This window comes from Lutra lutra, chromosome 8 (genome assembly GCF_902655055.1).
Source record: "Lutra lutra chromosome 8, mLutLut1.2, whole genome shotgun sequence".
NCBI lineage: Eukaryota > Metazoa > Chordata > Mammalia > Carnivora > Mustelidae > Lutra > Lutra lutra.
The window spans coordinates 57,863,225-57,883,967 of record NC_062285.1 but is presented as its reverse complement, the minus strand read 5'-3'; the positions used below and the strand labels follow the sequence as shown (position 1 = coordinate 57,883,967).

At 42.5% G+C, this 20,743-nt stretch overlaps 1 protein-coding gene across 2 annotated transcripts in view; it reads left to right on the top strand.

Moving 5' to 3' along the window:
• The first annotated feature begins 13,064 nt into the window (after positions 1 to 13,064).
• Positions 13,065 to 20,743, top strand: part of DIP2B (disco interacting protein 2 homolog B) — a 234,832-nt gene continuing 227,153 nt past the window's right edge. For both annotated transcript variants that reach the window (XM_047740190.1, XM_047740189.1), the window contains exon 1: positions 13,065 to 13,311. In XM_047740190.1, coding sequence (XP_047596146.1) covers positions 13,212 to 13,311 — 100 coding nt within the window. In that variant the 5' untranslated portion in view covers positions 13,065 to 13,211. The remainder of the gene's footprint in view (positions 13,312 to 20,743) is intronic.

Genomic DNA, 20,743 nt, shown 5'->3' with positions numbered 1-20,743 from the left:
TAATTGTCTTTGAAGTCCTACCTATCAACCTTTTACTATATGACTTGCTTAGAAAAGCAAAAAAAAAAAGAAAAAGCCTTCCTTATCCTGAAGCTTTTAAGTATTTTTTTCTCCTATTTTCTAATAATAACTTAATAATTTTGCTTTTTGAATTTTAGCTTTTAAACACATTCAGTTTAGGGGCGCCTGGGTGGCTCAGTGGGTTGAGCCGCTGCCTTCGGCTCAGGTCATGATCCCAGGTCCTGGGTTCGAGCCCTGCATCGGGCTTACTGCTCAGCAGGGAGCCTGCTTCCTCCTCTCTCTCTGCCTGCCTCTCTGCTTACTTGTGATTTCTCTCTGTCAAATAAATAAATAAAATATTTAAAAAGTAAAAATAAAAAATAAACACATTCAGTTTATTTTGGTGCATTATGGAAATGTTTAATGTATTTTTTTCTGAGTAGTCACCAGTTCAAAAACTTTTTGCTAGGTACTTGATTTTTTCTCCCTTATTTGAGATGTTACCTTTATCATAAAGGAAATTCCCAATTATGCATAAATCTGCTTCCTCAAAATTTATCAAATTCTTTTATTCTATTCCTGCATTAATAACACCCCATTTTGGGGCACCTGGGTGGCTCAGTGGGTTAAGCCTCTGTTTTTGGCTCAGGTCATAATCTCAGGGACCAGGGATCAAGCCCCGCATTGGGCTCTCTGCTCAGCAGGGAGTCTGCTTCCTTCTCTCTCTCTGACTGGTGCTCTGCCTACTTGTGATCTCTCTCTCTGTCAAATAAATAAATATAAAAACCTTTTAAAAAAAATAACATCCCATTTTAAGTCCTGTAGCTTTTTAGTGTATTTTGTTCAAAAGGGCGAATTGCATCCATGGTTGTTTTTGTTAAAATGTCTGGCTTTTCTTGTGATTGTTTTTTCTGTAATATGAATTTTAGAATCAGCTAACAAATTTTGTTTTAAAATTCTATTTTAAAGAATTTTAAAGGTTTCTATAGATATTAATTTATATTTACAGGAAATTTTGGGAGAAGTGACTTCATGGTTTTAAGGCCTGTAGCTTTTTAGTATGCTTTGATCTCTGTTCAGGCAAATCCTCCTTTTAAATTTTTTACTTTTAATTTTTCTTGACTTTCCTTGAACATTTTATCTTCTACTGAAACTTTTTTTTTGAGTTAGCTTCTCAAGTTAGAATTTAGAAAATCACAATAGGATTTTCATAAAAATTGCACTGATTCATGTAGATTAATTTTTGAAGCAATGATATGTTGGGTTTTGGGTGTGTTTTTTTTCCCCCCCATTTAGGTCTTCTTTTAGAACATTCAGTTAGCTTTTTCTTCATCTAAGTCTTGTACATTTCTTACTGGGTTTGTGCCTACTTATGTTTTGCTCTGTAATGGATTTTTTTTTTCAATTCACTGTTGCTCTAATATAGGAAGGTTATTTATTTTTATATGTTGACTTTAATCTTAAACCACTTTAAAATTTTTCATAGTAAGTCTGATAAAACCACACTGTAAGGTCTATAAGAGGATGGACCTCATTCAAACACTGTATTCCCTACCACCTAGATAGTGCCTAACATGTTACATTAACTCAGTATGTTTGAATGAATAAATGAATGAATGATGGTATGTTAGATGATTCTCTTGGATTTCTGGGTAGACAATATTTCTAATTTTTCAGCCATTATAATTACGAGACTTTTAGTAAAGATTGTTCTGCAAGTTCATGTTTTGAAGTACACTTTCTCTTACATAGGCATCAATATTAGATAAAATAGAACAAGATAAAATTACAAAACAATGGCCTTATGCAGAAATAATATTTCTCTGTCCTTAAAAATGTTTGGATATGAGAAATTTTTAATATATGCAAAAACAGAATAGTATAATCAACCTGCATATTCTTATCACTCAACTTTATTATGATCTTAGCCACTATTATCTCATATATACCTCTACTTTCTTCCCAACCCACCTTCCATTGGGTTTTTATGAAGCAAATTTCAGGCATACCATTTCACCCATAAATATTTGAGTATGTTTTCCCCTTAAAAAGTAGTCTTGTAGTTACATAATCATAATGCCATTGCCATATATAAAACATAACAATCATTCCTTATTATCTAATGTTGGAATTTTTGTGGTCCTCAAATTTTTTCTGTTTTAAAAAAATCTCTTATCTAAAACTGATATAACAATGTATGTTAATTACACTGGAATTAAAATTTTAACAAAAGAAAAGTTTTAAAAATAAAAACCAAGATCTGATTACCAGGTCTGCTCATTGCCACAAACACATGCAGGCATGTGCTTGCACACACACATATCTGTATTTAAATAAAATCTTTTTTTAAATACACTAATAATTATGCAAAGAGTAAAGAGAAATACAAGTATAACACTAAGGAAAACCAGCAAACCATGAAAGAACAAACGAACCAGAAAAAAAAAATTCAGAAACAACCACAAACAAGTAATAAAGTGGCAATAAATACATATGTATCAATAATTAATTTGAAACACCCCAATCAAAAGACATAGGGTGACATAATGGATAAATAAATAAGATCCAACTATACACTGCCTACAAGAGACTTATGTTAGACCTAAATACATCGGCAGATTAAAAGTAAGGGGATGAAGAAACATATATCATGCAATGGATGTAAAAAAAAAAAAATCCAAAGTAGTAACACTGACACCGGACAAAGTAAACTTTAGAACAAGACTATAAGGGAGCCCGGCTGGCTCAGTCAGTAGAACATTCAACTCTTGATCTCAAGGTTGTGAGTTCAAGCCCCACGATGAGCACAGAGATTACTTAAAAATCAAATATTCCCTTTTCCCTGCCTCCCTCCTCCACTCCCTTCCTTCCTTCTTTCCTTCCTTCCTTCCTTCCTTCCTTCCTTCCTTCCTTCCTTCTAGGCAAAGAGCTTTATTAACCTTGTTTCAAACTTTATTCTCAGGCTTCTTCAGCTTAATTAGCTGCAAGAATGAATTGTGTAAAAGCAAAAACTGAAAAGAGCTGCAGTGTCCAAGGGGCTTGGGCTTAAAAAATAATAGAGATCTAGGTTTTCTCAAATCAATGACCAAAATTTTCAAAAGCAGTCATATTATAAAATAGAAGCTCCCAGTAACTTCTCCAAGTTATTACCTTCTTCAGAATTTGACTCAATTCAGCTTACTTCATTCTTGGAAGAGTCATCAAAATTCTCCACAAGATCTGGAACATCCTTTTCATCTTCTCTGGTAGCTAGTGGTGCTTTTCCATCTACAGATTGTTTGACTGGGGAGCTTCAGCCAGTCTCCTTCAACTAGTCAAACTGTCTGCTTCAAGTTGGTTTAAGATACTGGGTAGCATTTCCATCAGCTACTCTATCTCAGCAATGCCCACGATGGTGAAAGTGTTCGCTGCCAGGGATGCCTGGACTTTAGGGCTGTTAAAATGGATCATGTTGGGGCGCCTGGGTGGCTCAGTGGGTTAAGCCGCTGCCTTCCGCTCGGGTCATGATCCCAGGTCCTGGGTTTGAGCCCCGCATCGGGCTTTCTGCTCAGCGGGGAGCCTGCTTCCTTCTCTCTCTGCCTGCCTCTCTGCCTACTTGTGATTTCTCTCTGTCAAATAAATAAATAAAAATCTTAAAAAAAAAAAAAACAAAAATGGATCATGTTCCTTGGTTTGTGAATATTTTCACTTTTTCAATGCCAGAGATATTGTTTACCCCTAACTTATTTGAGGAGAACTAAAGTTTTTTATCATCTGCTGTAGCCATCCTATGAACCACCTTTTTTCAGCAAACAGTTTCTTTCCCTCCAATGCCACTTGTGCTTGCAGTTTTGTGAGTTTCTCCTGGTTCACGATTGTTTCTTTTTGGAGTGGAAATAGGACAATGTGGAGACTAAGGTTGGTGCTCAGGTGCTCTCAGGTGGACCAGCTGAGATTAGGTGTACACGCATGGGGATGCGAGATGCAAAAATAAAATCTTAAAAGAAAAAAAAAAAGACTGGGGCGCTTGGGTGCTTCAGTTGGTTAAGCAACTGCCTTGGGCTCAGGTCATGATCCCGGAGTCCCAGGATCAAGGCCTGCGTCGGGCTCCCTGCTCCATGGGGAGTCTGTTTCTCCCTTTGACCTTCTCTTCTCTCGTGCTCTCACTGTCTCTCTCTCAAATAAATAAATAAATCTTAAAAAAAAAAAGACTAACAAAACACAAAGAATGGCACTATAGAATAATAAAGGGGGCAATCTAACAATAACATATATATAACAATTGTAAATATTTCGGCACCAGCACCCAACATGGGAGCACCCAAATAAATAAAACGATTAATAACAAACTCAAGGGAACAAATAAATAGAATAATCGTAGGGGACTTGAACACTCCACTTACATCAATGGACAGGTCATCTATACAGAAAATCAATAAGGTAATAATGGCTTTGAATGATGTACTGCACCAGATGGATTTAACAGATATATTCAGAACAAAATAGACATTTTTTGGGTGCCTAGGTGGCTCAGTGGGTTAAGCCTCTGCCTTCAGCTCGGGTCATTGATCCCAGGGTACTGGGGGATGGAGCTGGCATCAGGCTCTCTGCTCAGCGGGGAGCCTGCTTCCTCCTCTCTCTCTACCTGCCTCTCTGCCTACTTTTGATCTGCCAAATAAATAAATAAAATCTTAAAAAAAAAAAGAAAGAAAACTTCCTTTTAGTTTTCCTTTCCTTTGTTTTTTTGTTTTGTTTGTTTTGTTTGTTTCCTTTGCTGTGCAAAAGACTTTTTCTTGATGAAGTCCCAACAGTTCATTTTTGCTTTTGTTTTTCTTGCCTCCGGTGACTTGTCTTGTTGCAGCTGAGGTCAAGGAGGTTGCTGCCTGTGTTCTCCTGTAGGATTTTGATGGATTCCTGTCTCACATTTAGGTCTTTCATCCATTTTGAGTTTACTTTTGTGTGTGGTATAAAGAAGTGGTCCAACAGACATTTTTCCAAAGAAGACATCCAGATGGCTAAGAGACACATGAGGAGATGCTCAACATCTCTCATCATCAGGGAAATACAAATCAAAACCACAATGAAATATCACCTCACACCTGTCAGAATGGCTAAAATCAAAATGACAAGAAATAAGTATTGGGGAGGATGTGGAGAAAAGGAACCTCTCATGCACTGTTGGTGGGAATGCAAATTGGTGCAACCGCTGTGGAAAACAGTACAGAAGTTCCTGAAAAAATTAAAAATAGAAATACCATATGATCCACTGATTGTATTACTGGATTCCACTCCCCAGTGAAGCTACTAATTTAAAAAGATATGCACCCCTATGTTTATTGCTTCATTATTCATAATAGCCAAGATATGAAAGCAACCCGAGTATCCACTGATAGTTGAATGGATAAGGAATATTTATATTTATATCCCCACATCAGGGTCCCTGCTTGGTGGGGAGCCTGCTTCTCCCTCTCCCACTCTCCCTGCTTGTGTTTCCTCTCTCCTTCTCGCTCTCTGTCAAATAAATAATTTTAAAAAAAGATCATATTGAGGAAAGATGCCTTTTCTTCCCCAAAGATTTTATTTATTTGACAGAATGAGCAAGATGGAGAAAGAGAGAGAAGGAGCACGGGGAGGAACAGAAAAAGAGGGAGAAACAGACTCCTGCTGAGCAGGGAATCAGGGACTTGATCCCAAGACCTTGGGATCATGACCTGAGCCAAAGGCAGACACTTAACCAACTGAGCCACCCAGGTGCCCCAAGATGCGTTTTCTTTAAAGCACACCTCAGGGGCGCCTGGGTGGCTCAGTGGGTTAACCCTCTGCCTTCGGCTCAGGTCATGATCTCAGGGTCCTGGGATCGAGCCCCGCATCGGGCTCTCTGCTCAGCAGGGAGCCTGCTTCCTCCTCTCTCTCTGCCTGCCTCTCTGCCTGCTTGTGCTCTCTCTCTGTCAAATAAATAAATAAAAAATCTTAAAAAAAAAAAAAGCACACCTCAGCCTTCCGCAGTGACATGTCACAACACAAGAAGAGAATCTTTTTCCTGGGGCACCTAGGTGGCTCAGTTGGTTTAATATCTGTTTTTGACTCTGTTCATGATCCCAGGGGCCCGGGATGGAGCCCCACATCAGGCTCCCTGCTCAGTGGGGAATCTGCTTCTCCCTTTCTGTCAGCCCCTCTCCCTGATCATACTCTCTCACACTCTCTCTGAAATAAATAAAAATCTTTGAAAAAAAGAATCTCTTCCCTAACATTTTTCTAAACCCTTCTAAGTTGAAGAGAGTCTACTGTATGTTTCTTCTGTTTTCCCAGTGGTTTCATAGGACTTAAGAACATAAAAATTCCCGGGACGCCTGGGTGGCTCAGTTGGTTAAGCAGCTGCCTTCGGCTCAGGTCATGATCCCGGTGTCCTGGGATCGAGTCCCACATCGGGCTCCTTGCTCATCAGGGAGCCTGCTTCTCCCTCTGCCTCTGCCTGCCATTCTGTCTGCCTGTGCTTGCTCTCTCTCCCTCTCTCTCTCTGACAAATAAATAAGATCTTTAAAAAAAAAAAAAAAAAAGAACATAAAAATTCCCATGTTAATCATGACATGTTGGCACATCTCATAGAACCTGTTTCTTTTTTTTTTTTAATATTTATTTATATGACAGAGAGAGAGAGATCACAAGTAGGCAGAAAGGCAGGCAGAGAAAGGGGCGGGGAGCAGGCTCCCTGCTGAGCAGAGAGCTCCATGCGGGGCTGGATCCCAGGACCCTGAGATCATGACCTGAGTCGAAGGCAGAGGGTTAACCCACTGAGCCACCCAGGAGCCCAAACCTGTTTCTTCATGGAATGCTTTCCAGTTTCTACAGGGCTTTATTTTAGAGTTTCAATTATAGGTAGGTTTTACATCACCTAAATGTTCCCAGTTTTCAGCTGAGGGGTACGAGGGAAAACCTATTAACATGAATGCAAAAATTTGGTTGCTTCTGCCTACAGGGGAGATACTCCCTAACAGGATCCTTTGCCTGTTCTTCATCCAACTCAGGGACCTTTGGGTGCTCCCTGGAGGTAGATCACGAGTCATTCCAGGTTCCTGCTTTCTGCCACCACCTTCAGGACTTGGTAACTGTCTCTCTGTTCCAAGCTTTTGTTTGCCAGCCTTGCCTCTGCCACACTCTCTTCTGAGGGTATAATTATCCAAGAACCTAACAGAGTTCTCAGGATTTTCTCAGATGTCTCCCTTATCAGGGAGGAATATCTTTCCCAGAATTCTGTCCCCTGACCCTTAGCTGACTTCCATCCAGGTCCCTTGGCCAGAATAGGGTGATTTGTTACCTAGCAGTAAGGAAGGCTGAGTATCTGGCATTTTAAGCTCCTGTGGAGGTAGGTGGGCTCTCCAGACAAAGTAGAGAGGAGGGGAAATGAACTCTGGGTAGATGGCTCACAACCTCTGCCAGAACCCACTAATTTGTGGCACTTTTATTCCATTATACACAATTAAAAAGTGTATAGTTCAATCTAATGAGAAGATAGAATAATTGTAAATATGTACCCAACATCGGAGCACCTAAGTACATAGAGCAAATATTAATTGACGTAAGGAGAGAAACTGATGATAATACAATAATAGTAGGGAACTTGAACACTGCAGTTATGTCAATGGATATCTCATCCAGGCGGAGAATCGATAAAGAAACGCTGTCTTTGAACGACACATGAGACTAAAAATGTGTGTACTTCACTCACATGAAATTTCATTCCCTTCCTTTAAGGAAGAGAATCCCAATATCATGCAGCTACCTCCTCCAGCTCCAAGTCCAGACCTCTGGGGGTATGTAATCTTCATGTCTGGAGATGATTCCTCATGGACCAGGAACCTGGAGTTGTACTGGTCTCCAACACAACCAATAGACCACTGGTTCTCCAAATGTGGCTTTCATACCAGCAACAGCAGTGTCATCACAGGAGGTGGTAGAAATGTCAATCATTGGGCCACATCCCAAACCTATGAAATCAGGAAGTCTGGGTCGGACATCACAATTTGTGTTCTATAAGCCATCCTGGTGATTCTGATGTATGTTAAAGTTTGAGAACTACTGCAACAAACGATGCCAGACAAGGAATTGTAAGTACAATAATACCTCCATTCAGAACAGGAAATACGCAACAGACACGGTTCCTGAGCATGTACCATACCTGTTTCTATCAGTTTTTGCTGTGTAACAAACCCACAAAACTTAGTAGGTTGAAATTACAACCATTTTTTGTCCCATGCATTGGTCGTTTGAGCTGGGCTCAGCAGGGCTCAGTCATGGACTTGGGATCAGCTGGCTGTCTATGTATGGCCTGACTCATACTTTGCAGCAGGTTGGGTTTTACCTAGAGCAGTGAAGGTGGCTAGGCCATGAATCTCATCTAGCAGCCCAGCTCCTGCTCCTTCAAAGGCAGTGGTCTTGAAAGCAGAAAGAGAGGGGGGCAAGCCCAATGCACAAGCACTTTCCAAGTCTGTAGGTCATGCTTACTATGGTCTCATTAGCCGAAGGAAGTTATATGTTCAAACCCAATGTATAGAGGGGATTTACTTAAGGATAGTGAATGCAGTGGGGGGGAGGTGTCAAAAGGGTTATTGCCACCCTTTTTGCAAACAATCTACCATGCTGCCTGACAGGCAGACTTTGAATGGAATGAATATGTTAGTCTGGCAGCCTCTGGTTCTGATCTCTGAAAGAGCCATTGTCCTTCACGGGCATACCTAATATGGGCATTGGGTATACGCCCTTCCAGCAGAACTTCAGCAGCCACTTTCCTGTGGGTGGGAGTTGGAAGTTTAGGAACTGCTTTTAGTGTTGAGTAATTAGCTGCAGCTAAAACCAAGTTTGGAATATCTTTGGCATATACTGCAAAAACTTAGTGGGGTTCTGGTCTGTTTTATCCAGTGAATTCCATGTGCTAATAAAGTAGGTAAAGTTCTAGACCAGCGCTGAGCGACACAGCAGCCACTAGTGACGTGTAATTATAGGACACTTGAAGTATAGCTAGTCTGGGTTGAGATGTGCAGTTTCCTTTCACTTTTTAATATAGTAGAATGTAACATTACACGGGTAGCTCACATTGTATTTTCTTTCTTTCTTTTTTTTAAAAATGATTTTATTTATTTATTTGACAAAGATCACAAGCAGGCAGAGAGGCAGGCAGAGAGAGATGGAGGAAGCAAGCTCCCTGCTGAGCAGAGAGCTTGATTTGGGGCTGGATCCCTGGACCCTGATTATGACCTGAGCCAAAGGCAGAGCCTTAACCCACTGAGCCACCCAGGCGCCCCACATTGTATTTTCAATTAGACAGCACTGATCAGTCATTAAGCCTGAGAATTTCAGCCTCATAGCTCTTATTTCTATACTCTGCAAACACCTCCTTCTTCTTTAGTTTAAAGGTCTTGTTCCTTGAGACAATTTGAAATGAATGACCTAAAGGAGGAGGCGTACCACCCTAAAGTAATCTTTCCTGCTAGGCTTATTGTATTCACTACTAAGTTGACCTCCTTCATCTGACAAAGACTGTTTAATAAAAGGTCTTAAGATCCTTCAGAGATCTGGAGCCTCAATCTTTTCAATTTTATCACTGTTAAATCTCTCGCTTCTGTTTACCTCGCTTTAACTTGGGAGACCTTGGCTTCCCCAAGTCAACAAAGCTCCACCCTGTCGCCCCTGTCAATGTGGATTGTAGCCAGAAGAGCTTAGTAAAGCCGACTTTCCCTGCCTGTCCTCTGCTGGGACGTCTCCAGACTGTTTATCTCTTGTGTGAATTTACTGAAAGCCATACCACTCACTCCCTAAACCTCGAAAATTTCCCATTATTTCCCTAGCAAAACAGCCCCAGTCTACATGTGATGTGTCATAATAGTTTACTAGACATTGTGCAACTGCCCTCAGTCATTCCTTATTTTTGCTCACTTGTAATATCCATTTTTTTAGTCATAAACTGAGCATCAGATAGGAAACTGGACAGCGAATAGCAGAATATTCAACTAAAATAGGTTTAAATCCATTTTCTCATATAAGAAGGACAAGAAGGACAAGCACTGTATAGGTGGTTCCAGAATTTATTTTATTTTATTTTTTTTAAAAGATTTTATTTATTTATTTGACAGAGATCACAAGTAGGCAGAGAGGCAGGCAGAGAGAGAGGAAGGGAAATAGGCAGAAAGGCAGGCAGAGAGCCCAATATGGGGCTTGATCCCAGGACCCTGGGATCATGACCTGAACCCAAGGCAGAGGCTTTAATCCACTGAGCCACCCCAGGCGCCCCAAGAATTTATTTTAGCAGAACAATTCAGTCAAGTTCTAGGTGACATCTCTGTACTTCTCTTAGTTTCCCCCTGTGTTTGCAGCATGACTGCTGGTGCCCTAAACTGGACAACATCCAAAGACGGGAAGGAAGTGAAGGGGCATTTTCTCCTTGCGTATCTCTCTCATCAGAATGGAAAATCCTCCACAGATGTTCCCCTTCCAGTAGTTTCCCCCAGTGGGTCACATACATGCCAAGGAGGTCAGAAAAATGTGTATTTGGCATATTCAGTCTCAACGGTGGGTGTGGTCTAGTGGGAAGGGAAAAAGGGAGTCAGGGTTACTGGGATAGTAAAACAACAACACCTGCTAAGATCCTTCTTATGGAGTCTACTGTTGTGTAACAAACCACCCCGAGCTTCGATGCATAAAAGGGTGGTCATTTTATTATGTTCAAGGGAATTTGGACAGGAAACAAGGATGGGCTGTCTTTGCTCCGAATTGTTTGGGACCTCAGCTGAGAAGACTCAAATGCCTGGGGGCTGAAGTCATCTGGAGGCTTCCTGGGCTAGGATGACTAAAAGGCTGGGCTGAACTGGGGAGGTTGGGCAGAGCACCTCACATTGTCTTCTATGTGGCCAGCTCTCTGCATGGCTGCTGGGTTCTCAGAGTGAATGCCCTGGGAGGGAGGCTCCTCAGAGGGGTTCTCTGGAGACAAAGAATTCTGCTGAATGGCCTTCTAGGACCTAACCAGCGAAGTTACATAGTATCACCTGTGCCATATTTTATTGGTCAAAGCAATGAGAAGCCCATCCAGATTCAGGGGAGGGTCCATGGACCTCACTTTTTGACGGGAGGAATTTGCAGCCTTAAAACCTGCAACAGTCTTCATGTAAACCAGAAGACATACATACATATATATTCCCAAGATTCTCCTTACATTTTTGCAGTTGAAAGGAAATTTCAGTTTACCCCTCAATCAACCACGATGTCACATTTCTTTTTTTCAAGCTGAAATTCTTTTCTCAACTAAAAAATAATTTTCTTTCGGCCCCTAACTGGTATACTATTGTCCAGAAACTCCTACTATTGAATAGAAGTTGAGTTGTTTTCTCTCAAGAGACCAATTTTGGATCAGCATTAGAAGGGAAGTGAAAACACTGAAATCCCTCAAATTGTGAAGGGGAGCTTTGGCATTAAAAAAAAAGAAGAAGAAGAAGAATATGAACGATTAAAGCGTCTGCCCCAGTAGCTCCTAGTAAAAATACACAAATGCTGTTGGTGGGAATGCAAGCTGATGCAACCACTCTGGAAAACAGCATGGAGGTTCCTCAAAATGTTGAAAATAGTACCCTATGACCCAGCAATTGCACTACTGGGTATTTACCCTAAAGATACAAACGTAGTGATCCGAAGGGGCACGTGCACCCGAATGTTTATAGCAGGAATGTCTACAATAGCCAAACTATGGAAAGAACCTAGATGTCCATCAACAGATGAATGGATAAAGGAGATGTGGTATATATACACAATGGAATACTATGCAGCCATCAAAAGAAATGAAATCTTGCCATTTGCAACGACATGGATAGAACTAGAGGGTATCATGCTTAGCGAAATAAGTCAATCGGAGAAAGACAACTATCATATGATCTCCCCGATATGAGGGAGAGGAGATGCAACACGGGGGGTTAATGGGGTAGGAGAAGAGTAAATGAAACAAGATGGGATTGGGAGGGAGACAAACCATAAGTGACTCTTAATCTCACAAAACAAACTGAGGGTTGATGGGGGGAGGGGGGTTGGGAGGGAGGTGGGATTATGGACATTGGGGAGGGGGGTGGGATTATGCCCTGGGTCCCCTGTTGGGCACCAAATCCTGTTGGTGAGTGCTGTGAAGTGTGTAAACCTGACGATACACAGACCTGTACCCCTGGGGATAAAAATATATGTTTATAAAAAATAAAATAAAAAAAATACACAAATGGATCCTTCTTTTTTTTTTTTTTAAGATTTTATTTATTTATTTGACAGAGAGAGATCACAAGCAGGCAGAGAGGCAGGCAGAGAGAGAGGAGGAAGCAGGTTCCCTGCTGAGCAGAGAGCCCGAGGTGGGGCCTGATCCCAGGACACTGAGATCATGACCTGAGCCAAAGGCAGCGGCTTAACCCACTGAGCCACCCAGGCACCCCGACAAATGGATCCTTCTTATATTGAATTAAAATATTAACATTTTGGGAACACCTATTACGTCATCCACTGAAGAGGATATAAAAAGATCAAGAAGACTAGTTCTCCACTTTCAAGTAGTTAGAATTCTAGGCGGGAGGAAGGAGATTCTCCCGCCATTGCCTTAAGTGCGAGAACTGAACTAGAAACAAAGAGCTCCTGGCAAGTGGGACGAAGAAGCCCCCGTGAAAGAAGTGGCCTGTGATATAATGATACAAATAAAAAAAAAAAAATCATTAATCGGTCAAAAAAAAGTGGCTTGAGTTCGGGTCCTTAAATGGGTAGATGTCAATTCTGGGAAAATGGAGGAGGGCACAAGACAAAGGCATACACTCTAAGAGAACCGGAAAAAGTGAGGCCTGGGTCCCCTGAAAACTCGCTCGCGATCTTGTAAAAGGTAAACGCTACGTGGGCTCCCGCCATCAACACCTCCAGCTCACGTCGCCCAGCAGAGTTCCAGGTGGCGGGGTTGGGGTTGTCGTCTCAGGAGATGACCAGTAGAGGGCGCCGTAAGCTCGCGAGTCCTCGGGCTGATTGGGCCGCGGAGGCGGCGCGTCCTCGGCCCGGGGGCGGGGCCGCCGTGCTCACGTGACTTTCGCTCATGGCGGCGGCGGAGGCAGCGGCAGCGGCGGAGCTCGGCGGCCGGAGCCGGATCCTGTAGCCGGGGTGTGGGCCCGCGTCAGTCCGTCCCTCCTTCGGCCCCCTCTCTTGTTTTCCGGAGTGTGGCTGGCGGAGCCCGGATGGCGGAGCGAGGCCTGGAGCCCGCGCCGGCCGCGGTGGCGGCGCTGCCGCCCGAAGTGCGGGCGCAGCTGGCGGAGCTGGAGCTGGAGCTCTCAGAGGGTAGGAGCCGGGCGGGGGAGCGAGCGCCGGGGCACCGCTGCGGATCGCGGCGACAGGGAGAACAGGTCCCCGCCGCGCGCCCTGCTGGCCGTGCGGGCGAGACGGGAGGAGGGTGCCGGAAATCTGGCCGGTGCTCTGAAGGGGTCGTCTTCCCTGCTCTCGCATCTTATGAAGTGGGTTTCCCCTGGCGTTCATTGTGTTCTCGGGGAAAGGGTGAAGCTGGGGCTTAGGGGAGAAGTCCTCCCCTGGCCCGGGCTGTTTCTGCACTCCCTACCCCTCAAAACCCAAGACAAAGCTGCGCCCTCGCGCTCCTCCCCAGGCGTCTGGGCACGGGGGGGTGGTGGTGAGGCTGCGAGCAGGGTGGCTGACAGCTTTCTCCTGTCCTCCTCTACCCTTTTCGTGGGGAGGGCCTCACGTCTGTTTCAGCTCCCCTCCCCCCTTCAGAAAAAGAGAAAGATGGGAAATCCGCAGCATTTCTTCTTCCTCCTTTAACAATACGAGATGTTTCCCCAGTGACAGGAGTGAGCGAGAAGCAGAATGGGCCATTTAGGGTCCTAGGCAGATTAGAAGCAGTGGCATTAACCCAGAGAGACATACACTGTGCTGCTTTCAGATCACCTTTGTCATAAGGGTTTTTTTCCTGGTGCCTCTATTCGGGGTGAATTTTCCGCATCTGATCACCTTTTAGAGTCTTTCAAGAGAGGAGGAGGGTGGCTACCGGTTACATGCAAATCCTGGCTGGCACCCTCTTTCTTTTGACAATGGATTGGTACAGGGAGGGTTGAATTTGAGAATTAAAAGAATAGAATAAATCAAGCCTCTGTTATTAGAGAAGTCCCTTGGACAACAATGAGAGAAACGTTGCTCTGTTGTGGGCATGTGATCAGGCTTCATGTGCAGTTGTGATCAGTTCTCCATAAAGTTCCTGTTTTTATCACGGGCTGACTCTAAGACAAAAGCAGCATTTTCTACAAGCTTGATGTCAGTATTGTGGCGGTGTCCCCAGAGTTGCATATTTTTAACTGAGTTCCTTGCCAAAGGCCCTCTTTGCTAGCATTTTTCAAGTGGATTAAATATTGTTGATTGGAAGAGAAGAATGTGACAAGTTCTCAGGAGAGTTCGGACTTTTTGTTTACTTATGGGGCATTCTCTTCCCCATTCCCCCACCCCCTTATCCTTTACAGTGAAAAACCAGAAGTAGATTTGAGTGTTATAAATCCTGTTGGGCATACAAGGAAATAATTATTTTTAATAACCTTGTTAGGTTTTCCCAGTGTATAGGGAAGTGCTGTTTTCATTTGCACTTAATTGCCAGCATATTATTTTTCAATTAATCAGTTGAGAAGTTATTTTTTGGCCCATCCCCAGAATCCGAGGTGGTGGATGAGTTGGTTTCTGTGACGTATTTAAAATATTACCATTGGTCCTGCCTCTCAAGATAACATCATTCTTCTTCTATACTAAAGCATTGTCGTTAAATCTGTAATGACTTCCATTCAAATCTGCCTTTTAAAACAGTTACTCTGTAGTAACAAATGAGCTCTATTAGCCAGCAAGAGAGAGGTTTGGCTGGATGTTTGTGTCAGAATGAGATTAAAAATAGGAGTTGATTGCTTTTACACAGAGGGAAATCCTGGAAGCTCCTTATTCTTGGTATATCGGCTTCCAGCTGATTATTGTTTACTTCTCTGAGTGTTTCTAGAAATGACTCTGAGGAACTGTTTCTAGGACTCACACTGATTAGCTCACCTTTCTCTCCTTTAGAAGGGTGTGAAACTCCTACAAACTTGTGGATGTTAGGGCTTCAGCATCATTAAGGACAAATGCATGATTTGCTTTCCCATGAAGGATTGCTTTGGTTCACATATACTTAGTTTGAATTAGTTTCTTATAGATTTATGCCATGTTGTCCTGTATTTCATCTCTTTTAGCAACGGACAACTGGAAGAAATACAGTTGAAAAATCTGGGGCCTGCAGTGTCAGCATCTTGGCCATCTGTCTTTTTCTCTTGCTTAAAAATAAAGTACAGAGGATGCTTGACTGAAGAAGTAGATAGACGTTTTTAGGAATTCAAGTGAAGTTAAGATAGCCTATTAACCCCCAGATCTCTGGCGTGGTGTTATTGGTAATGTCTGTAGTATATTTTGAATGAGTCTTTGCTTGTTTGTTTGTTTATTGTACATTTTCTCTACAGCTGCTGCTCTGTTGACAAAAGTACTTTCTTTCCTTTCAAAAAAAAAATGTACTTTTAACTATGTGTTTATCATGGGTCTTTGGTGTACTCATTCCTTGATTTTATTCTTTTTTTTTTTTTTTCCACGCAGGCCATAGTTGGTCTTAATTACAGTGATAGTCTGAGCTGTGTGCTATTAAAGAAATTTCTCTGTGCTTGTCTGTATTTTTGGCTGCAGACTTTGGTCATAGCTCAGCCACTTCTGTGCTGAAATGCAGGTTTGTGCCCCTGTGGGCTGTTTGCCGCAGAGCGCGTTGCAGAGCCCAGGGCTGTGTCTAGTGCTTCACGCAGGTCACCATGGACTTGGCCGGGAAGCTCCTGCTTCTGCACCAAAAAGAATAGGCTGCAGCTATCCAGAGAATCACTTAAAGTTGAAGTTGCACATAATCCTGAGCTCTTTCGATGAATTGAATAGGTAGAGGTTTCTACAAGTATTTTGATGGTGGATATGTTTTTTATGATCCACATATTTTATTGTGGATTTATTTATTTATTAAGATTTATTTATTATTTATTAATTATTAAGATTTATTTATTTATTTGACAGACAGAAATCACAAGGAGGCAGAGAGGCAGGCAGAGAGAGAGGAGGAAGCAGGCTCCCCGCGGAGCAGAGAGCCCTATGTGGGGCTCGATCCCAGGACCCTGAGATCATGACCTGAGCCGAAGGCAGAGGCTTTAACCCACTGAGCCACCCAGGCGCCCCTGTTTTGTTTGTTTTAACAGAAGGGAAAACTTAGAAAGGTTAAGAGGGTAAGTGTTTTATCTAAAGTCGCTCATCTAGTAAGTGCCATTATCCTAAGCTGCCATGTAATTATGGCATCTGTTACCATCAAATGATTTAAATATCTTTCTTGTTATGGCACAAGGTATTCTAATTTTACTCTAAGGAAATGCTGTGTAACAGTTGTTTGCCACAATTCTAAATAGTTCCCTTGATTCTCTTTCTGAAGTCTCTTTCAAGTCTGTCATTCACTTATTTGATTCAAAAGATAGTTATTTTATGCCTCCTGTGTGCTGGGAATGCAGAGGTGAGCAGGGCAGTGTGTCAGCTTTCAAGGAGCCCTGAGTCTGGAATGGAAGTCACTTAGATACCAACCAGACAGTACAGGAGACCATGGTAGAGTTTTGTCCATGGCTGCCTTCTAAGATAAGAGGAAGGTATCTGATTTGTTATTGTTGTGGAAAAGAAACAGCAGAGAACTATAAATACAAGATTGGACAGGGTGGCTAGTAGAGATGGCTGACATTGAGCGTGTGCAGTTCAGTCCTAAGCATGAAGGAAAGAAGGACATAAATCCCATACTTCTGTGGCTTGTCGGAAGAGCTAAGTCTTTCAGTGTCTAAAGATGACAACTGGGAAGGTATTTAAGACAAAATAACACAGGAAGGGATCCTCCCTTTTCTTGTTTGAACACTTCTCTGAGCACAAACACAACAAACACAGTCACATCCTCCCTTTCTCTTCTTTCATCACTCATCCTGGCAGCCCTGCAAGGCCGGTAGGGCCCACCTTGAAGGCAGAGGGATAAGAGAGTTGACAGGAATCCTCTTGAGGAGTGGGGAAGCAGTGGGGGAGTTGTAGAGGGAAAGGGATAGGTGCTGGGTAGAGATCATATTTCATGGTCTCCCTAGTGGGCAAGTAAAAGTAAGGAGCCAAGAAATTGACAAGTCCCTCCTATTGTATCTACAATGGGAAAGTGGTCCACTTTCCCCCAAATACAACACATAGTTGTGAATTCATGGGATATACATTTATCAGAAAAGCATGTCTCAGTAGTTGTCATACCCGATGTTAAGAGGAAGAAGGAAAGCAGGGGTTATCAATTTTTAAATAACCCAAACTGGGTGTTATCTCTGTGCTCTCCCTAAAACTTGAATATGTATATTTTTGCATTTGTGTTTTGCATATATATTTTGCATATATCCTCTCTTACATTGGAACTCATCTTTAGGAATTATGGTCAGAGCCTGTGGCACATTCCTTTCAAAATCTTCATGGTGGCAAATTTTGAGGGTGGAATTTCATTTTATAGGTTACTTGGAGTCAAGTAGAGAAAATCTGGTGATGTTCTTTTGGAGTCCAGACTAGGTGTCATTGAAAAAATTAGAGTAATTCTAAACTGATTTGCGTTGTGACTGTCAAAAAAGTAGAATGATGTAAACTGGTTTTTGAGGGTAGTTCAGAAGACAAGTGACCAATTTATTGATAGAATGACTCAGTCTTACTGTAAAGGATAGCACTTGTGTGGACACCCTTGTTCTGACGTTTATTTTGAAAAATCATCATTTGACAGCCCCATATCATTGAACTAGACTTTTTTTTTTTTTTTAAAGATTTTATTTATTTATTTGACAGAGAGAGATCACAAGTAGACAGAGAGGCAGGCAGAGAGAGAGAGAGAGAGGGAAGCAGGCTCCCCGCTGAGCAGAGAGCCCGATGCGGGACTCGATCCCAGGACCCTGAGATCATGACCTGAGCCGAAGGCAGTGGCTTAACCCACTGAGCCACCCAGGCGCCCTGAACTAGACTTTTGAATGAAGGAAATCATTAAGGGGCACCTGCATGGCTCAGTGGGTTCAGTGTCCGACTCTTGGTTTATGCTCTGGTCATGGGCTCGAGCCCTGCATTGGGCTTTTTGCTTGGTGCAGAGTCTGCTTCAGGTTTTCTCTCCCTCTCCCTTCCTACTCACTCTCTCCCTTTCTTTCAAATAAATAAATAAATACATACATACATACATACAATCTTTAAAAAAAAAAGAAAGAAAGAAAGAAAGAAAGAAAGAAATCATTAACCCTTCACTCTTAGCCTGGTCCCTGGTGGCTGCTTTCTTTCCTAGCCTGTGTGAGGATTAGCACCTCAGGGTGAAAAGTTCAGATGATTGGCTAAAAAAGGCCCTCACACTATATTTGTATCAGAATTACTACAGTTCTCCCCCCGCTCTCAGGAATGCTCTTTGAAAGCATTCCTTCCTGCTTACTGTCCCACTGCTCTTTAAGAGTTCAGCTGAAGTGCTAGCTTTTTTTATAACCGAACCCTGACCACTGTCAGCTCCCTAGCTTCAAACCTTACAGCATTTACAGTGTATATGTCGTTTTTGCCAACTGAGACATTCTTTAATTATTTAAATTGTTTTTCATTTTACTTCAGTGTAAGCTCCTACAGAGGTCATTCGTATCTTAAACAGTTTGGAAGTAATTTTTTTTTAAAGATTTTATTTATTTATTTGACAGAGAGAGATCACAAGTAGGCAGAGAGGCAGGCAGAGGGAGAGGGGGAAGCAGGCTCCCCGCTGAGCAGAGAGCTGATGCAGGCTCAATCCCAGGACCCTGAGACCATGACCTGAGCTGAAGGCAGAGGCTTAACCCACGGAGCCACCCAGGCGCCCCTGTATTATATCTTAAACTTTTTTTTTTTTTTTTAAGATTTATTATTTGACAGAGAGAGAGAGATCACAAGTAGGCAGTGAGGCAGGCAGAGAGAGAGGAGGAAGAGCAGGCTCCCTGCTGAGCAGAGAGCCTGATGTGGGGCTCAGTCCCTGCGGGGGTCGATCCCAGGACCCTGGGATCATGACCTGAGCTGAAGGCAGAGGCTTAACCCACTGAGCCACCCAGGTGCCCCTGTCTTAAACTTTTTTAGTTGCTCCCCAACTCTTTCTTGTATTGTGTTAGGAGTGCAGTGAGTTTTTGCTCACTTCAATGTGATGTAAAGTGAAACCATAAAGTCGCTGTCTTGGGATTTGATTTTGGTATGAACCAGAGTTGTGTAATCATTTTAGTATAGGCTTTGGCATCTGGTGGGCCTGGGTCCCATTCCTGGACTGTCACTTAGTAGCTGTGTGATCCTGGACAGACTGGCTACCCTCCCTCATTTTAGTTTCTTCAATTTTTTTTTTTTTAAGATTTTATTTATTTATTTGACAGAGATCACAAGTAGGCAGAGAGGCAGGCAGAGAGAGAGAGAGAGAGAGAGAGGAGGAAGCAGGCTCCCTGCTGAGCAGAGAGCCTGATGTGGGACTTGATCCCAGGACCCTGGAATCATGACCTGAGCCGAAGGCAGAGGCTTTAACCCACTGAGCCACCCAGGCGCCCCAGTTTCTTCAGTTCTTAAAGGAATGACAATCTCATTGGAGCTGTAGGGTTGAAAAGGAGCTGACTGTACTGTGTGGCATGCAGTGATTGCTTGGTGTGTGTAATCTTTATTGTTTCTGATAGTGAAGAGCTGCTTAGTGACTTGGCTGTTTTTAGTATCTTGTGTTACTTGGCAGAATATGGTTGTATATGAAGTGATGAATGAAATCAATTTGTGCACATATTTTTTTAAAAGACCTTACTCCACCATCAGTTGCTCCTGTCGGCACCCTCTACCCTTAGTGTAACATATGTTAGGTCACTGCAGGCAGTTGACTAGAGCAGAAAAAAGTAGCTGGTTTGTTTCATACAGACATCTGGTGTGTGTACATTTCCGAGCTGGTAAGTTCTGGCAAATGGCTTTGAAATTTAAGCGTGGTTTCTGAGACTCAGGCATCTACCAGTTATGAAAAGGCACATGTGGGTGCTTAGAATCTTCAAATAGTTTTTGTCTCCTTTTCTTAGTCCTCCATTTGTCTCTAGTGAACACATCCTTTCAGTTCCTCCTTCATAGTTTTCTTGCGTCCACTTTTCTGTTGAGTTCTGTTTACCACCAGCCTTGTCTGGTTCTCTATCTTTAGACCCAAGGGTCTGATTTTTGTCTCCCTTCAGCTCTAGATTGATCTTTCGTCTTTTAAAGATTCTGCTGCTTTCTAAAGCCTTTGCTAAATCCAGGACTCTTCTCATTCACTGTCTTTAAATTCTGAGTTTCCCAAAAGCTGTAGTGGTCTCCTCTCTTATCCCTAGAGTCTAAGTTAGTGCTATTGTACACCTCAAATAGTCCCATCTGTTTTGGTGATTGATCATACTCTAGGGGTTTAAGTGAGAGTTTTTCCTATCTTTGTGTTTTTAGTGAGTTGGTTGCTTTCCCTGTGGATGCTCATTGATAAACAAGATCCCTTCTGAAAGGCAATTTCTTTGGATTCATGAGTTGGCCTCAGTGTACCTGAAAACTCTGAAATCATGTGCAGAATTTGGAGTGTGAGTGCTTATTTGTCTTTTTAGGGAGCAGAATCTATACCTTTCATCAGTTTCTTAAAGAGGACTATGAAACAAAGCTCAGAACC